This window comes from Struthio camelus, chromosome W (genome assembly GCF_040807025.1).
Source record: "Struthio camelus isolate bStrCam1 chromosome W, bStrCam1.hap1, whole genome shotgun sequence".
NCBI lineage: Eukaryota > Metazoa > Chordata > Aves > Struthioniformes > Struthionidae > Struthio > Struthio camelus.
Window position 1 is genome coordinate 43,527,559 of NC_090981.1, and position 17,412 is coordinate 43,544,970.

The following is a 17,412-nucleotide window of genomic DNA, read 5'->3' on the forward strand; positions in this document are numbered from 1 at the left end:
AGAGAGGGAGAGAGCAGGGGAGAAAGGAGGAGAGAGAGGGTGAGAGACATACACACACAGAGGTTGATTTATAATCATAAAAGTAGTCTCAATTCCAATAAGTAAAAATACCCACTTCGGCTCAAAGGTGAAGGACGATACAGATGCTGGTTGTCAACTGTAGTTCTGGACAGACTCCTCTGTTTTCTGCTGCTACTAGTATCGTACACATTATGTCGTATTTTTCCTTTATTTAGATATGATATAGCTTGAAAGCTGACATAATAATACTTTTAACAGTAATTTAGATTTCTTCTAAAACTGAGAACATTCTCCACAGAATGCATACCTAAAATATATTCCTAAATCAATTTCAACTGAGCTGACTCACTACAAGGCTGAACAAATATTAATTCTCTCTTTCTCGGAGAAAAATGAGTATTTCATACTCTGCAACTGCTGTCTACCTAATCTGCAAAACTACAGACTCAACAATCCCTTTGTAATTCACAGGGGGTAAAAAAGTTTAAGAATTTATACTGGAACACAGAAGCAATGTAAAGCTAGTCCTGTGCCTTGTTTCTGCAACAGAGCTGGAGAAAGACAGAAGACCCTCTCAAGCATCTCACATGAGCAGCACCGGCTTTTAAAAAGTTAAATTACTATAGGTAAAACAAAGCTTGATATAAAGGATTTCAGTCATATTGAAATACAAGAATATTGAATGCTTCAGTTACATACACGAATTCACATCAGTCAGCTACTCAGGTTTAAAATAAGATTGCTGTCACTTCAGATTGACTGTTCCAAAACAGAACACTTAAAAGGTATTAATAAAAACTGGAACATATACCACAAAACACAGGAGGTACACTGGATGATCGAGAATTTTATTTCCGTGGTGAATATCTAGTTTTGTGAGTTATTCAGGAATTGCCATACATCACCACACAGCGCTTAAGATCATGTCCCTCTCCCCATTATTGCATTTTCCAAAACTAAGCTTTTTATTTTAAGGGCAGAAAGGAGGAGAATACAGAAAAGACTCAAAGCACGTTGGTAACAAAAGGATCTCTCATAAAATTTCCTCTTGCTTTCTTAATAAGAGATTATTTTCTAGTTGACACTGTTTCCCCTATAGTATGATAATACTATATATCTAAGCATCAGAGGAACAGCTAATAATCTTCATTTATTAAATGCTCAACATTCCATAAAAATATTTAGAATTAAAACAAAATGATCCAATCAGAATATAAAACCAAAAAATATTGGTTTCCAAAAAACAGTCAGTTAATTTCCATCTCACTGTGTCAATAGTAGCTTTTTGTATAAGGAGAAAATATAAATCACTCCAACAAAACTAGCAATAAGCTCATCAAATTCAAATGCTGCTTTCCATTTATGTATTTTTTATATTAAAGCAATAAACATGGTTCATTTGTCTTCCACTGGTTACCACGTTTTTCTGTGCTGTTGCTATGAACTTCAGCCATTAGCTGTGCTCCAAGGTAAACTACATGAACCATCAACAAAAGTGACACGCAATCTATGGAGTTCATATTTTCTCCAGATTATCTATGCTAGTTGACAAGCTGGTAATGAAAAAAATCACACTAAGCAAATGGTTCCTCTAATAACAATAAATTTTCTATAAAATTATGAAGGGTACAAAACGTTTCCTTGCATCTATTTTGTCATGAATTCTAATTAACGCTGCGAAAACCTGAGAGTGCTGGGTCATCACAAGAAGTGCATCGAGGTTTGATTGATAATATAGTGCAAGTTGGCCTATGCTGCCAAGATTCCTCTGTCTTAAATTAATGGCCATCCCACCTGCCCTAATCATACAGCCCAAATGATATTCCTCTTCTTATTTCAATTTTCTGAGAGCAAGGAAACTGGAAAAGAATCAGTCATTTATCTTCTAATAGCTGGATAATAGATCTATCACAATAAAACATCTCCACAAGCTTAGTAATTTTTTTCACAGAAGCGAAGCTTTTACTAACATTAAATCAATAAGTTATGAAAACACTGACTTAGCCACACGTTTTAGTTCTAAATGAAAACATTAACTTATTAGCAGAAGCCTACTGCTGAAAAGTAGAGAGTCCAGCCTTCTTTCCCCATAATCCCAAAAGGCACTGCTTTAGTTTAAAAGATCAAGACTCTCATTGCAAAGCTATCACCAATTCCTAGCATCATTTTTTAATGTTAGAGGTCTGACTTCCCAAGAATCTGTGCTTCATCTAGTAACCATGCAGCCTCAATAAAAAAAGCAATCTCAATACTCGCTCATTTGTATAAAGCCTTTTTATCTCCAAAATGGAACTCATACTGTTACTGAATTGCATCCATTATATTTAAGGAGTAAATTTAGGTATACTTAGGAGTAAATTTTCACATCAGAGATACTAAGAGTAGTTTAATATGATTAAAATATTCTCATTAACGGGGAAAATATTTAAGCAGAGGCTAGAGGAAAATTTAACCCTTGAAAAAAACTGTATAAATCTTAAGCAGCAATAAGTAGATTCCATGCAATGACTCAGTTCACTATCAAGTTTCCACCACAAATTTGCCGCCACCCCATCCAATATTTCTTCAGAGGTTTCTGGGGACACAAAATTAGGAGTACAAACTTGGGGAATTGATGAGCATCTGCAATTCTGACTAACATGTTCTGAAATTTCCTTAACATTCTTCTTTCTCAGAAGAGTTCAGAAGGAGTACTCCACTCCATAAGTGGAGTATATATACGGTCCCATATATGGTCCCAGAAAAGGGATAACAGCAACAACTTAGGGTATACTGCAAAATTTATGGGGACATTTACTAACCCCATTCTTAGTGATGAAAAGAATAAACTCATAAATATATATACTACATAATATAAGATTTTCACACAAGTATCATAAATCTTCCTTGTGTCTCACAGGGATTTGTTCAAACAAAATAAGATCGGATCAAAGCTCAAGAAAACAGAAAACAGCAAACTTGGACATTTTTAAATATGCCCAGACCATATCAAATGACAATGTTAAAGTTTTAAAAAAAAAAAAAAAAGAGAGAGAGAGAGTGTGTGTGAGAGAGAGAGAGAGAGAGAGAAGAAAATTGCAAAATAGTAACAGAAATCTATATATTTATCAAGCAGTTTCACAGAATAAGCAACTCCTCTGGAAATAAACACAAAATGCTGAGGTATTACATTCTTGGCCTTAAATTCTGGTTACCCTATTTTTTAATATGAGGAAACTATAGGAGGAGGTAAAAAAAGACAATAGTTCACTATTTAGACCGGAGTAAAGTATGTCGTGTAGACTCATTGCCAAAAAGAACAAAAATTCAGTAGAACGTTTGTTTCAAAACCTGGGCTTAATCTATATAAAATATTCATCCTTTTTTGTATCCCCAACTCTCGTTTAAATAAAACCTATAACAGCATGCAACTCCTGTTCACGACAAAGATAGTAAATTTAGTTTGTATTTTAACATGCATTTATTTTCCTAGTACAAACAATTTCACTAAAAACTTTACAAAGGGACCTTGAACTTAATAGGTATAATGGCAACAAGTGAAAACAAATACTCAATTTCTTTTATATAACTTCTGTAAAAGGAATTTCCAATTCCTTATGTAAATAAGTTTTTTGAATTATAAATAAGTGCATTTTTTCTTTTCTAATCTAATACAAACATTAAAACATTAACATAATAAAATAAGAAGTGTGATCCAACAACTTAAACATTTTTTGCTTGTTTTTGAAAATCTTCTGTAATGCAACAACAATATGCCATAGTTGTGTTACAAATGCACAAGCCAAACCGACAACCAAGGCAAGCTAAGCTAAGTCTAACTCACTACATAGTGATGAGAAAAGAGGGGAAAAAGAAAGAAAGCAATATGAGAAATTCATTAAAGTTTCTACTGCTGCAGATACCAAACCTCAAAATCCTTCTTGCAAGATACACATTTATAGATTTAAATATGCTTTTCATCCTCAAAATATTCCTTTACAGAAAAGTTCCTAATCTCAGTCTCAATCCTGCAAACATATTTTAGTATGTGTTTGTAAAAAAAAAAGATATACAAAATAACTGCTATACAAGTAAACCAGCTGAAATCAAAGGATTACAGTTTCATGTTCATCAGAAAGAATTATCATGCAAAGAAACAGACTTCAAAATATAGCCTTAATTAAAATTAACATAACACTCTATGGAAAACATAATATAGTATTTCCAAACTCATATTTAAAATCAAGACTCAAAGTAGTGTTTGTTAAACACTGATAGTCCTTGAAGTTTTCTGATTTAAAAAATAAAATACTGAGACTGAAACCTCATAAAGCAAAAAACTACAGGTCTCTATTCTGCCTCTTCTTTTTTAGTTGCAGCTTTAGATACCCAACTTTAGACTCAGGGATACTTTAGTTTGGACCAAGGCATGCAAGTGAGAGGTTTTTTTACTTCCAGGTTTGGATAATGCACAACACTCCTTTTCAACCCTGACATGGAAAACATTTTTTTTTTTTCTCTTAAACTGTTGTATGGTTATGTGCACAGATATGACCAATGTGCTTGATTTTATTATTGCTTTGCACAACGACAGTGGTCAAATGCACAGGCTACAAATAGAATGCAATTCTACAGTCCTGCAAAGTACGACAAAAAGCAACTTAAGCAACTAATCCTTCCTCAAATCCCATACCCTAAAGCTAGAAGATAAAGCTTGTAAAGTAAATGGAAAAAATAGAAGAATTAAAGGGAGAAGTGATATAGAAAACAAGCCCCCCGCCCCCTTGAATTAATTTACTCTAAAATACGTTCCTTCCTAAAATATTTTCCTTTCTTCATGTAATCACATCAGTTGCTCAATTATCTAGAATCACCAGAAATATAAAATGAGCAGGCATTCACTCCTATTTACCTGCTTATCAAAGTCTGAGGTACTTTTTCCTATAAAAGAAAGACACAAACTTAAACAGAATTTCTGAAGTCCACTGTAGTACAAATACTTTGAAACATCTCACCTGTTTAAAAATTAAACACACTGACACAGAATCAGGGCTTTGCTGATACCTTCAAGAGCGGCTGTGAGTTAGTGTATGTTAACAAGGGTTTGCTCATGATACTTTTTGCATCTTAGATTAACTGAGAGCTTGGCTTTTAATTGAATCTTTGTGTTAAGTAACTTAAAGAATAGAGTGATCTTTCATTTATCTGACCAGAAATTTTAATGAAATCTTGGGTTAAGGCTGGATCTTATCTCATTTTAAGTCTTGCTCACCTCAGCTTATATTAAAATTTACTACTGATTGAAGCCTAACAAATGAACATATTTGGCATAGTCTGATAAACTGGCTTCATTTTACTGTAGTAAAATTCCCATCCAGAGAGCTTCTTGCTACTTCAAACGTAAAATGACTCCCACTAATTTAAATACATTGTGCCTTTTCTATGCAACATAAATGGCATTGGTAATCCACAATAGTATGTTCTCTTTTAAAAAGTTCTACTTGCATAAATTTAGAAGCATCTCTGTTTAGTAGCTATTTTCTGTCATGTTGATGTAGAGATTTTGTCAGTAAGTTTCAAGGATCCTACATGAGGTCAAAAGGTTATAGAAAAGAAACCTCATGAAAAAATATTTTTTATTAAATTGAATTCTCAAATATCATTTGAACAACACAACATTCTCAACTGTTACATGAATCACTAATGTTAATAATTATACTCCCCCTACAATCATATTTAAAAGAAATGGAGTAAGATCAAACAAAATCGTATGTTGGATTCCCCCCCACCCCCTGGCAACGCATTGACTATAGCTTGTTCAAGGATTATTGGCACTTAAGTACAGAGAAATGCCAACACTAACCTGACGTTGCCATGGAAAAAAGGTAGAGGATCGCTGATGTTCAGTAGCCCTTTTTAAAAGCTCACTACCATCCTCCAACCTTTGTGAACAGGTTATTTAATGAAAACACTATCATTTTCCAAACTCATCTGCTGACTTTGGATTAAGACAATAAAACACTAGCCCCATCTACCTGAGAAGCAGGAGCTGACAATTAAGGTTGAGGTAAAGAAACTGCTTCTGTGCACTTGAGCTGCAGGAATCCAAAGACTGTGCCAAGTAAATACGTGGTCTGGGCAACACATGATTGCCCTACAAATTTCAGGGTGCCTCACTGTCACACAGGCAACGGAAACTGCAAGAACCTGAGAAATACCATTATTCAAACAGGTATTTCCAACAGGTATTCAGACAGGACTTCATACGCTGCTGTTCTACAGCTCAGGACCCCTTCCTAGAACTCCTGCGAAGACACAACTGACAGCTTTTCTCATGAAGACTGCAAAACATTTCCAAAAAGCTTTCGTCTTTCTATGCGTAGGAGGAGCTTTGTCTTTTTTTTTCCTCCCCTATAAACTCTAAATGTATGAAATTCAGTTTCCCTTTGAAAATACAAAAAGCGGTTCAAATTGATAAAAATTGAGAGAAACTTGAATAAGACTTAAAACTAGCCTACATGACCTGCACATAAGGAGCAACCCCCACAAGAGGCTGCATCTCTTCTACTTTTAAAGCTATGCAGCAGCTGAAAATGACAATGTTTCCTACACTATGAGCAAATTGCTATTTTCTCTAGAGGTAGAGTAGGAACTTATTCAAACTGGAGCTACCTGGTAGTAAAACACTTTTTCTGCACTCTAGGCTTTGCATTAGTAAATCTGGAGATTTTGGGAGAACATTCAGTGGAACACAGCAAAAGACGACTACTCGAACTGAAGCTTTTTGAGGCTCAACTGGTCTTCCCAAGGACAAACTATCAAATGATTAAACAGACATGGATCCACTTCAGATCATGACAAGCTGTGGAGCTTGGGGGTAAACAGCACATATTAACAATATTTGAGCTTAATTCAGAGAATCCTGGAAACAAAGAATTGCACTGTTCCTTTTTGGAATAATAATTCTTCATATTGCTTCTTGAAAAAGTAAAACTCCCGAAGCTGAGATGTCTCAGCCCAGGCTGGAATCAGGCCTTGCTAGGGTACAGACCAAGAGGAACCAGAGGAAAGAAAAAGCTGCAGCAATTACCATATTGTGTCTCCAAGGAGACTTTTCTGAAAAGGTCCAGGAAATCTGATTCTAGGCCATCATTCTTAGCTTCTAGAATGTTTGGAAAAAAGCAGCATAACCTTGACTACTGCTCCAACCGCTGTCTTCATAAATACTATGTCCTGTGTCCATTACTCAGTGGCAGAGGGGCACCATAACTGTAACATTTACTAAGCAATGAGCATTAACCTTGTAAATATCTCCAAGCACCAGAAGCAGTGCGCTGGGAAAAGGAGGATCTATATCTACTGTATACAGACGCTTTAACAAAAAGTTATAGAGGCAGATGACAAATTATCCAACAACTAATCATTCATACTAAGCAATAAGGACTAGAGAAGAGACTAAAAACGCAAGGATTTCATTTTCCTGCCATCAGCAATGGCAAGAAACAGAGATGGCTTCTCTGTCCATTATGCCTCCACAGGTATAAAGAATTTAATCTCACATTCACCGATTGCATGCACACCAAGAGCATGAACCACCAAAAGAAAATACACACAGAACCACTGGGGGGCAACTCCACAGAAGTATAAAGGCCTCTGACAAACGAGCACAGGTCAAGCATGGATGCAGCCAGGAGAACTAACTAACTGATTTACTCTCTGCTGAGTCATTAAGCTCCGACACTCTCCTTCAGCAACCCTTCAGTGGAAGCTGCTAGATGTCTATTAGGAAACACCACCACTTATTTGCTGGACTCCTGGCTTCTACTAGAACAATAAAATGAATCAACACACCATTTGATACCTAGTAATACTTCCATTTAATGAAAAAGCACTACATTCACTGAATTAGTCATTTACACAAGAATATCATGAAAAATGTTTTAACTCACAAGTCTGTTTTCTACCTGAAGTCTTTGGCTCATTGCTTAATTTCCTTTTTGACTTAGACTTGTGAAACTCACTCACAGCGCATACAGAAAGAAAAATATTTAACTGTGCATTCCAACCATTGCGAGATGGCCGAGAGTTCATAAGAATTTATAGGAATCCTGTTCCTGTATTAAGCAGGCAAGATATAATAGGAGTATTACATCTATAGCAATTAAGATTGTTATTGGACATCAGTTTTACCTACCAGATTGGAAGCAGGAAAATCTGCAAGGACAAACAAGTGCACGCACTGTAAGTATCATCGGTTAACAGTGATACACGCTACAAGGTCAACTGATGTCAACAAGAATACTATGCATTGTACAGAGGTAATTTATTCTTACAATACCATAACCAAATAGGAATGATCCAGCTAACTTCTCAATAAAAAAAGTTTATAATGAAGACCTCTGTACACTGATATCATCATAAAAATTTCAGTTTCAAAATTAAGTTTAAAAAAGCATACATAAAGGAAATATATTAATAAAACAGATCAAGAATAAAGTCCTTTGACACAAGCAAAATTACCAGTCCTATTAAAGGAGATGATCAACATTACATCCATAGCACAGTGTACAAATATACTATGATAACTCTATTTAGAAGCATATCGGGAAGGGTTAGGCAAGCGTATTATGTACCGCTGAAGCCTGAAGCATGCAACTCTTAAAATTATGGTCTAGCAACATTTGTCACTTACCGTACTTCTATCCTTCAAAAGCTTTTCTATCACTTCAATTAACATTTCCTTTTGCTCTGGATCAAGACTAGAAGGAAAAAATAAAGAACAATTTTTTCACTTTGTTCAACATTCCTTTTACATATTTGGTCAGATATATCAGATATTAAAAGAGACTAGGTTTGTTGACCTCTAGACACAAGCTGGAAACTAAGAGTGTTGAAGAAGCCACTTCTAGTTTAAAAAAAAAAAAAAAAAAGAATAAAAATTAATCATGGATTACAGAAATGAAGTAACAAAGTTATAAAGATTATAAAGCATACATAACTAGTATAATAACAGTAAAAAGAAGACTCTTAATACTTAAGACCCCTATAAAAATTTTAAGATGTTAAGAAACATTAACAGGGGCCAACCCATCAGGAAAAAAACTTGCCTGAGCTTCAGTTGTTAAGTCATAAGGATCTCACTGTTTCCACTGAAGGGAACTTCAGCAGGAAATAATTCAATGGTAAATGAACATCAGGGCAGAGCAGAATCATACCTTTAGCATCTAATTATTGATATAAAGCTGCAAGTAAGGTACTTTGTTACCTTTAACATTTTAGAGAGAAGTTCTAGAATTCAAAGTTTAGAAAGTTGTATTCTAGTGTACATATACCAAGCTGGTGTGCAAGCTGATGAAAAAATACAGACTACTTGAGGTACTACACAAACAGTAAAGCCAGAAGAAAAAAATATTAAAGACAATAATCCTTGTATCATCCTTCTGCATATTCAAAAGGAGAGCAGAGAAAGCTTTGTCAGAAGCATTCATTATTGCAAGACTTGCTTCTTAACTTTCTTGTGTACCGTACCAAAGACGCAAGGAATAGGTAAGGACCAACCTGCCATTCCAGTTGCTGCTTCACTATGGATCTATAAAGCATGGAAGACCCCCAAAGCCAAGGCAGAAAAGACAAAAGACAGAGTACATTCAAAGAGCCATTTATATAGATAAATGAAATGAGTTTTCAAAGATGTAAAACTAATGCGGATACTATTACAGATAAGTAAGGAAGCATTTGGTCAATACTATATACTTCATTTCAACAGGGCGTGATGCTTATGCCCAGTACATCATTTCCAGCTGCAGACTCACAAAGTGAATATCCAGCTGCATATTACTTTGTTAAAGCTCTGACACCTAACAATACTAGAGCATGCTAAACGGACAGTGCATAACTTTGTTAGAAGCCACTACTATTAGCATATGCTAAGCACCAGCACATACTTCCACAGATATTTTTACAATAACCTCTTGTTACAGTTCCTGGTTTTGTCAAGAGTTTCATGGATCTTCTGCAGAGGACCAAAACCTTTAGAGGAAAAGTCAAAAGTCTAACACACCTGGCTTTAAATTTTCAAAATTGGCATAAAATTTAAAGAAAAAGAGATAGGTAAGTAACTTCTTATTATGAAATTAAAAAAAAAAAAAAACCTAAGTCAAAATTTTGGATGTGATCTCAAGAAAATCTTCAGTAAGGGCTCTTATAACTGAATTCTCACTCCTCCATCTCCTCTTTGCTGATGTTTTCGATAAGAAAGGTGGCATTCCTGGAGAGAAAAAAAGGCAGAACACGCAAAAGAGCTCAGAGTGATCTGATCCCATTATGGTATCTGTTAGTAACAGTACGGTATCCATCAATGGCAATGACCAGGCTGTTAAAAAGCCCTTTTCCAAATTCTGCTGTGACAAAGTGCAAAGACACAGTAGAGTTCTCTATTGATAGACAAAAGATACTAATAGCTTTGAAGTGCACTCACAGTGAAATAAGCAAGAGACCTGACATTTTCAATGATAAAAATTACTCCGATGTACCTGGTAATGTTGATTGCATTGGGCACAAATGTTGTTGTTCACACTATGCCTGAAATCTTTTCTGTTTGGCTATGTACGCTTCATGCTGTTAGGATTGATTGAACCACTAATGAACAAGCTCTTTTAGGTCAGACATCCATCCAAACACCATGACACTGAACACAAGGAAGATTGGAGTATTGAACCTGCCTGAAGAAGTCTGACTGGAGCAGTAAGTGAACTACATAACTATCAGACAGGTAAGGAAGTTATGGAAACCAGGAAGTAAACGGAGCATACAGGCACTATTAGAATAAACTGTTACTTTTTCTTGCTCAGATTCTCTCAGAAGATGGGGTAATCAGACCTAGAGAAGTATAGAAACTGTTGACTGATCTTCAAGTCAAAAATCCACTCCATGCAGATTTCTGATTCTGACCAACTACTGAGTGAGTGTTCTGACATTTCTTGCTCATTACAAAGAGGCCAAGAAATGACCTTGCCAACAGTATGTGATTTTTATCATTGAATTGTGGAGCTACCAGTTGTGATCCCTGCTGAAATGACTGCTGAAATTGCCAGTTAAAGACTCTTACTTGCAGGCAAGTCAACTGTTCCTTGTTAACAAGGCTAAGGTTAAGGTTAACAAGGTTAATTTGACAGCCTGTTCATCAGTTCTGAGTACTGCTGCTTCTTCACAGATCCAGAAAGCTATACTTTCTCCCTCGTTCCTGTGATAAACCAATTCCATTGGTTTTGACCAGAGACATTTGTACGAGTAAATTTTGAATGAATGACAGTAAGAGTTCACATGCTTTCTATAAGCACGTCCCAAATTCTACCACCAAGGACACTTAAGTTATGACTCCACTCCCAACTAATGACGAAGTTTATTCTAGTCCAGGTAAGGTGGAGTTTGCAACTACAAGAGTTTGAAAACTCCTGTTATGATGCCTAGGAGGTCTGTGTGAAGTGAAAACTCTTGTGAATGATACACAGGCCCTCAAAACCACTAAGGGTACCTTTATAGAATGCTATTTTCATTAGCAAGGGAAAATAGGCAGGAATTACTATGAAAGCCGCAGGTCCATTTTATTCCAGTCAGGAACTCATGGGAACTAGAAGGCAGCATGGCCAGTTTCTGCAGACTGTGCTGTTGGAGATAAACCTTCCACCTAAGGTATTTGCAAGAATATCACATAGCTGATATCACGTAGGTATCCTATACCTACGGGAACCACTGATAGAGAAAAATACAAGTTACAGTCAAAGGCTAACCCAGCCAGAAAAAAGGAGCCCCTGCCCTAGCTTTTCCCAGGGCTGTCCCAGGAGAGGCACAAGCCTCATGAGCCAGGGGTGACACTCATCACAGCAAGTCAGTGGGAAAGGCTCCAGAGAGCACCTTTCAGACTGAGCTGCCCTACTGTCTACATAGCTATGAGACTTCTTATGGGATACAGGGAAAAGCATTTGGGGATTGTACAGGACTTATTATGGGATGTTTAAAGGAGGAACTAAAGGCAGGGAAAGGGAGAGATCAAGGTGGTTTAGGGAGGAGCAAATGTGGGCAAACAGGGGGATCAGGGATAAAAGTGGCTGTTCAGGTATAAACATGTTGGTGGTCAGTACACTTGCCTGGCCTTACCCTGAACCTGATCACTACAGTCTGTCCTGTCTTCATATTAAAGTTCATTTCTAACTATTCTTTTGAGTGTGGGGGCCTCTCTTCTGTATGTATGAAGGTCTAAGTGCCAGCAAGTGGAGCCAGATCAGAGTCACAGGGACCCATGTGCCTGTGGTGCCAGCAGCCAGAACGAGTGAGGGTACATACGTCAGCGTGTGGTCACTAGCGAATCTCAAGCTTGACTAGTTGACTTGGGAGCCAGGTATTGAAGTGGCCCTAGGTCTGGACTCCATATGTGTTTGAGTGAGAAAACCAGTGGATTTAGCTACTGGAGAGACTGTGGGCCCAGGCCAAGGACTGAGGAGACTGTAAGGTACAGGGGTTGACAAACAGGGGAGACCTGCCTATATGTGTGTGTGTGCACGCATGTGGGAGGCAACCAGCTAGTCTGAACATCTAAGCCCAGTTACAGGAGGGATCCACAGTGTGTGTATGGGTGTGTGCAAGGGGAGTCTGTACCAGCAGCTGGAGTGGGGGTGCCGGCCTCGGAAGTTCACGTGTCCCAGCGCTAGCAGCTAGGGAAAGTGTGGATCCAGGGCCAGTTACTGTATAGACCAAGTGTTTAGGCCAGTGACTGGGGGATCCATAATGTGTGTGGGGTGTTAGGGAGGGAAGGAGTATGCATGTGTGCCTGAGTGAGGGGGTCTGTAGCAACTGGAGTGGGACTGTGGGCCTAGGGGGCTCATATAAGCAGGTGCCACCAAACAGGGAGGCTGAGGACCCAGAGCCAGTTACTGGACAGACTGTGTGTCTAAGCCAGTTACTGGGGAATCTGTATTGTGCATATGTATGTGTTTCCCACTAAAGGGCCACAGGCAAAAGAAAAGGGAAATTAGTAGCAGAATGGAATGCCCTTCTCTGAGCTGGAAAGGTATAGGTGCTATTGTCTCCAGCTGAGTAAGCCACTACCCACCTCTGCCATAACAAGAACTTCTGAAGAAGGAAGAGGAAGATGAGCTGGAATTGCATAGATAAAATTTCTACTAGTTTATATTCATTTGTCCAGTTGGACTGCGTACCTTCAGGAAGAAAGACATAGAAGCTAAACACAGAAATTTTGGATTCTCAGAAAATCCATCAAAATAGTTGCTGTGCAGATGACAGTAACTGGAATATTAAAAGCAAAAGGTAGTATACAAGTTTCTCTTTTGTACCTGTTTATAGTTTGTGTTACTCTCTTCAGACACAAACTTCCCACAATAATATAAACAAGCATACCTGTTACATATATGGTAAGTGAAAACTGACACACCACACACTAAGTTTTAATAGGGTATAATAAGCTCTCTATCTCTTTAAAAATAAAAAACAAAATGGGAAAATGAAAACCATGACCAATACCTAAAGCTATGAAATATGAACTATGCTGACAATACAGGAAGACTACTAATGCAAATAAGTAACCAGCCGGTTGCATCAAGCACAAGCTGCTACGTTGAACCTATCTGTTCTGAAAAGGGAAAGCAGAAAAGATGACCAACAAAAGCATCTTCAGAGTATTTCGATAAAAGGGCATTTGGCCTCTGCACTTGTAGGGTTTAAATGCAGTAAAACCACTAAGATATACTAAACCAGGATGAAATCACATAATTAGTCTTACAATTAACCTCAACTGAAGAAATCAAACTCAAAACTAAACCAACTCAGGCCTATTCTTAAGCTAAGAATCCAGTTCATCATTTCAAAGCCTTCACTTTCCTAGCCACTTTAATCCAACATAAACATAGGCCACTTTGTACGTTTTGTGCCAGTAACAATATAGTTTGGCCATATCACTTGCTACTGAAGGGAGAGAAGAACAAAAAAAAAAAAAAAAAAAAAGAGCTAGCAAATGACATTTATTACCCTTGTACTATTTGTAAGGGACATCCCCTTGCCGAACTGTAACACCACCTCCCTTGCCGAACTGTAACACCACCTCCAGTTATTCTCGCAAACAGACTGTTTTGAAGTGGTTTGGAATTCATTCTTACATTAAGGTGGATCCAACTCTCAAACAAAAATTTTAATCATTTTCTTTCAGATATTTTTCATAGGTGCCATAACTATATCAAAATGCTACAATTATAAATCAAAGCATCTATTTTACAAGAATATTACAACAATACCATGGAAAGCAAAGGACGACAGAAAAATGTAATGCTTACTATATGGTAAAGAATCATATTCAAGAAAAATAGAGTGGTATTTACAAGAAGACATTATAAACAGACAGTAATGATTTAAAAAAAAAAACACAACTCAAAGTACTCAGCATCTCCATTTCACACAAGTAGAAGGCAGCAGACAGTCTTGATCTTAACTGCCAGCGAAAAGCATATGAAAACATTTACTGTAGTAAATGGGGGAGAAAAAAATTCCAAAGTGCCTGAATTCTCACAAAATCAGTTGGGTGACTGAATGTCTATATATTCTCTTTACTTTTTCAGAAATAGGTCAGAGAGCTATATATACATACATATTTATATACATATACATATGTATATATCATTTATATGTAAAAATACATACACCCCTTAACTTGTCTCACTGTATTATTAAACAAAGACTATAATGATTTTTAAAACTGCTTTTCAACACATGTGAGAATTACTTACCTGTATAGTTTTTGGATTGCATGGGCTGCATTCTTCCTCACATAAGGAGATAAATCAGAAGAAGCTTCCTTAATAGCAAGCATCATAATAGGAACAATAATTGGCACACGGATACTGGATAAAACTCTTAAAGCACTTGCACGGATTAACTGATTAGGATCCTAAAAAATGGGAGGGAAAGGGAGACAAAAAAAGAAAGAAAAGATAGTGTGGAAATGCATTATTAAATCCTCTATAGTGTTTACGCTAATTAGAGAGAGCACATTAAATCACCTAAATACCTTTTTCCCCTTTTATACTATCAGTCAGACTTTCAGTTTAAGGCCACATGGACATGAAAACGCACAAACTTCACAGAGGAAACTTTCATCAACCAGGTCAGGGTCAGGGGAGGGGAGGAAAAAAAGCAAACATTATGAAAATTTGACAAGCATTAACATAGTGCACTTACTCAAGTGAAATATGAAAATGATGGGACTATTAAATGAAATATTAAGTCTTTTTTAATCTGAAGTATTTTTTGCAATCCAAGTAGAATGCAGGTATTCTGAAAGACACACCTGATACATTTAAGCAATAAAATTGAGGCAATAAGTAGAAGACTATGTGTTTCTTTGCTGTGACACTCCTACTCAAGTTCTTCCTAACCACGCATCCATTTTGCTCTTTACTGCAAAACATAATCTAAAGCAGGTAACAAAATGGGTTTTGTTAAGAACACGTACAATTTTTAAGCTTAACGTTTTGAGACTCTCTTCTACTTCCCACCTTTCTTTGCTCCCAGTTCTCCGCTCTCCTTTATAACGCTAGGGTTAGCTTGGAGATCCAACAATAGCACAAAACATCGGCACATGGAGGCATCCATTAACCGTATGTTTAGGATACATGGAAAAAACAGTGCTTAATCAAACACTAAATCCACTAAAATCTAGCAAACTGAAGTTGTGGCTGCATTAATTCAGTGTGCTACCTGCCAGAAGGGCACTGCTCAAACAGCATTTCTTTCAAGGCCTGAGTGTTGACAACACAGGTTTTTGAAATGTTATTACTTAATGACCAAAAATTCCTAAACTGCAGCAGCTTCTGGGCAGCGAGTACCTGGATGGTGAAACCACTTAATTTAACTGGGGTTTTTTTGGAAATAGTCTTGTGTTCATCAGAGTTGCCAAAGCTCCTCTCCAATCACACAAGTTTAAAAAAGCCTAGCAAGTTCACTTGGCTGGGGGGGGGGGGGGGAGGGAGGGAGGGAGGATCCCACAAATAACAAAGCCTAGAGTTACATTATTTATTACAAAGCTGGAAGCACAATGGTGCAAAAATGAATAGAAAGAATTACACTTGGTTATCTTTTATGGTAGGTTTAATAACTTTCCTTAGTTGCTCCAAAACCTCAAGCTTAGATTCTATGTCCTTGCTGCACCACCACTTCTGAGTTACTCACAGCCACAACTCTGAGTTATCCCCTTTCCTTTTATTTCTGCTTTCCACAACTTTTAAAAAGTTATACCAGAGACACGTTCCCGGTACACAGATCTCATTAAAGACATAAGATAAAAGTTCAGCTGAATTTCAGCTTTTAAGGAGAGCCACAGATGGTAAACATGTAGTACATATGACATTGAAATAAAAGGTAGAAGGAAAGTGGAAGAATGCTTTAGTCAGTTGTGGGATGCTCCTGGTGTTGCACAGTTGGTGCTCTGATTGCAATACACTTTCTGACAAGAGGTGAGGTCTGGATCAGTTATATGACAGAAATTAATTATAAACTTAATAAACTTACAAGGTGCAGGGGAAAAGAAAACCCTTTTTTATTTAAAAAAAACTGGCCAAACTTAACAGCAGAGAATTAATAAATCTTTCTAACTCTCCATAGTCACATTTCAAAGGCGATCTTAGCTTTTGCGCTTTAATCCCATTCCCCATGAATCTCAAAAGAAACAGTACAAAATGCTATTTCTGTAGTACTTTTAATGAACAGTAACGTGCACAACATATTGAATATTTTAATGTAGGTATTACAGTTTTCCTTATGTTCCATTTGTGTAAAAAGATACTTACGAGCAACAGAAACTAGAAGAAACACAAATGGTTCATGGTTAACAACTAGGTCTCCACTCTACATACACTAATCAGCTGCCTTACTTTAGTGAGTGCCTTACTATTTAACTTTAATTAAAAGGGCACTTCCGCCTATGTCTTGTACAAAAGACAAGGGTATTAGATACACCTTCGCCTGACTACAAACATTCAAAAGTGAAACAGTTCTACTTCAAGCAGGCTTAGCTGCTTCATAGGGTTTGAGGCAGAACAAAAAAAACTTTGTGTGAATGACATGGTAACCTGAGACTGCTTTACCACATGCAGATACATACATGCTTTAGTTTACCAGATTACTCTTGCACAAATCTTTTCATTTTTGTGATACTGCCTCAGAATTCTCCATGAAATGCTATTTAAAATGTACTCACTTTTAAAGCACGCTGAAAAGTACTGATGGACAACAACGCCAGATCTTGCTGCTCTTCTGCATAACGCATCAGATAAACATACACAAGCTTTTTTATCTGAAAACAAAGACACAGAAAACATCACTATCAGAAAGTTTTGGAATTCTATAAAA

General features: G+C 36.9%; 1 protein-coding gene across 2 annotated transcripts in view; it reads right to left on the reverse strand.

Moving 5' to 3' along the window:
- Positions 1–17,412, reverse strand: part of LOC104152952 (adaptor related protein complex 3 subunit beta 1) — a 158,619-nt gene that overhangs the window by 117,279 nt on the left and 23,928 nt on the right. For both annotated transcript variants that reach the window (XM_068926133.1, XM_068926132.1), the window contains 3 exons: positions 17,261–17,356; positions 14,793–14,953; positions 8,693–8,759 (listed from right to left, as the gene is read on the reverse strand). In XM_068926133.1, the coding sequence (XP_068782234.1) occupies positions 8,693–8,759; positions 14,793–14,953; positions 17,261–17,356 (324 nt within the window). The remainder of the gene's footprint in view (positions 1–8,692; positions 8,760–14,792; positions 14,954–17,260; positions 17,357–17,412) is intronic.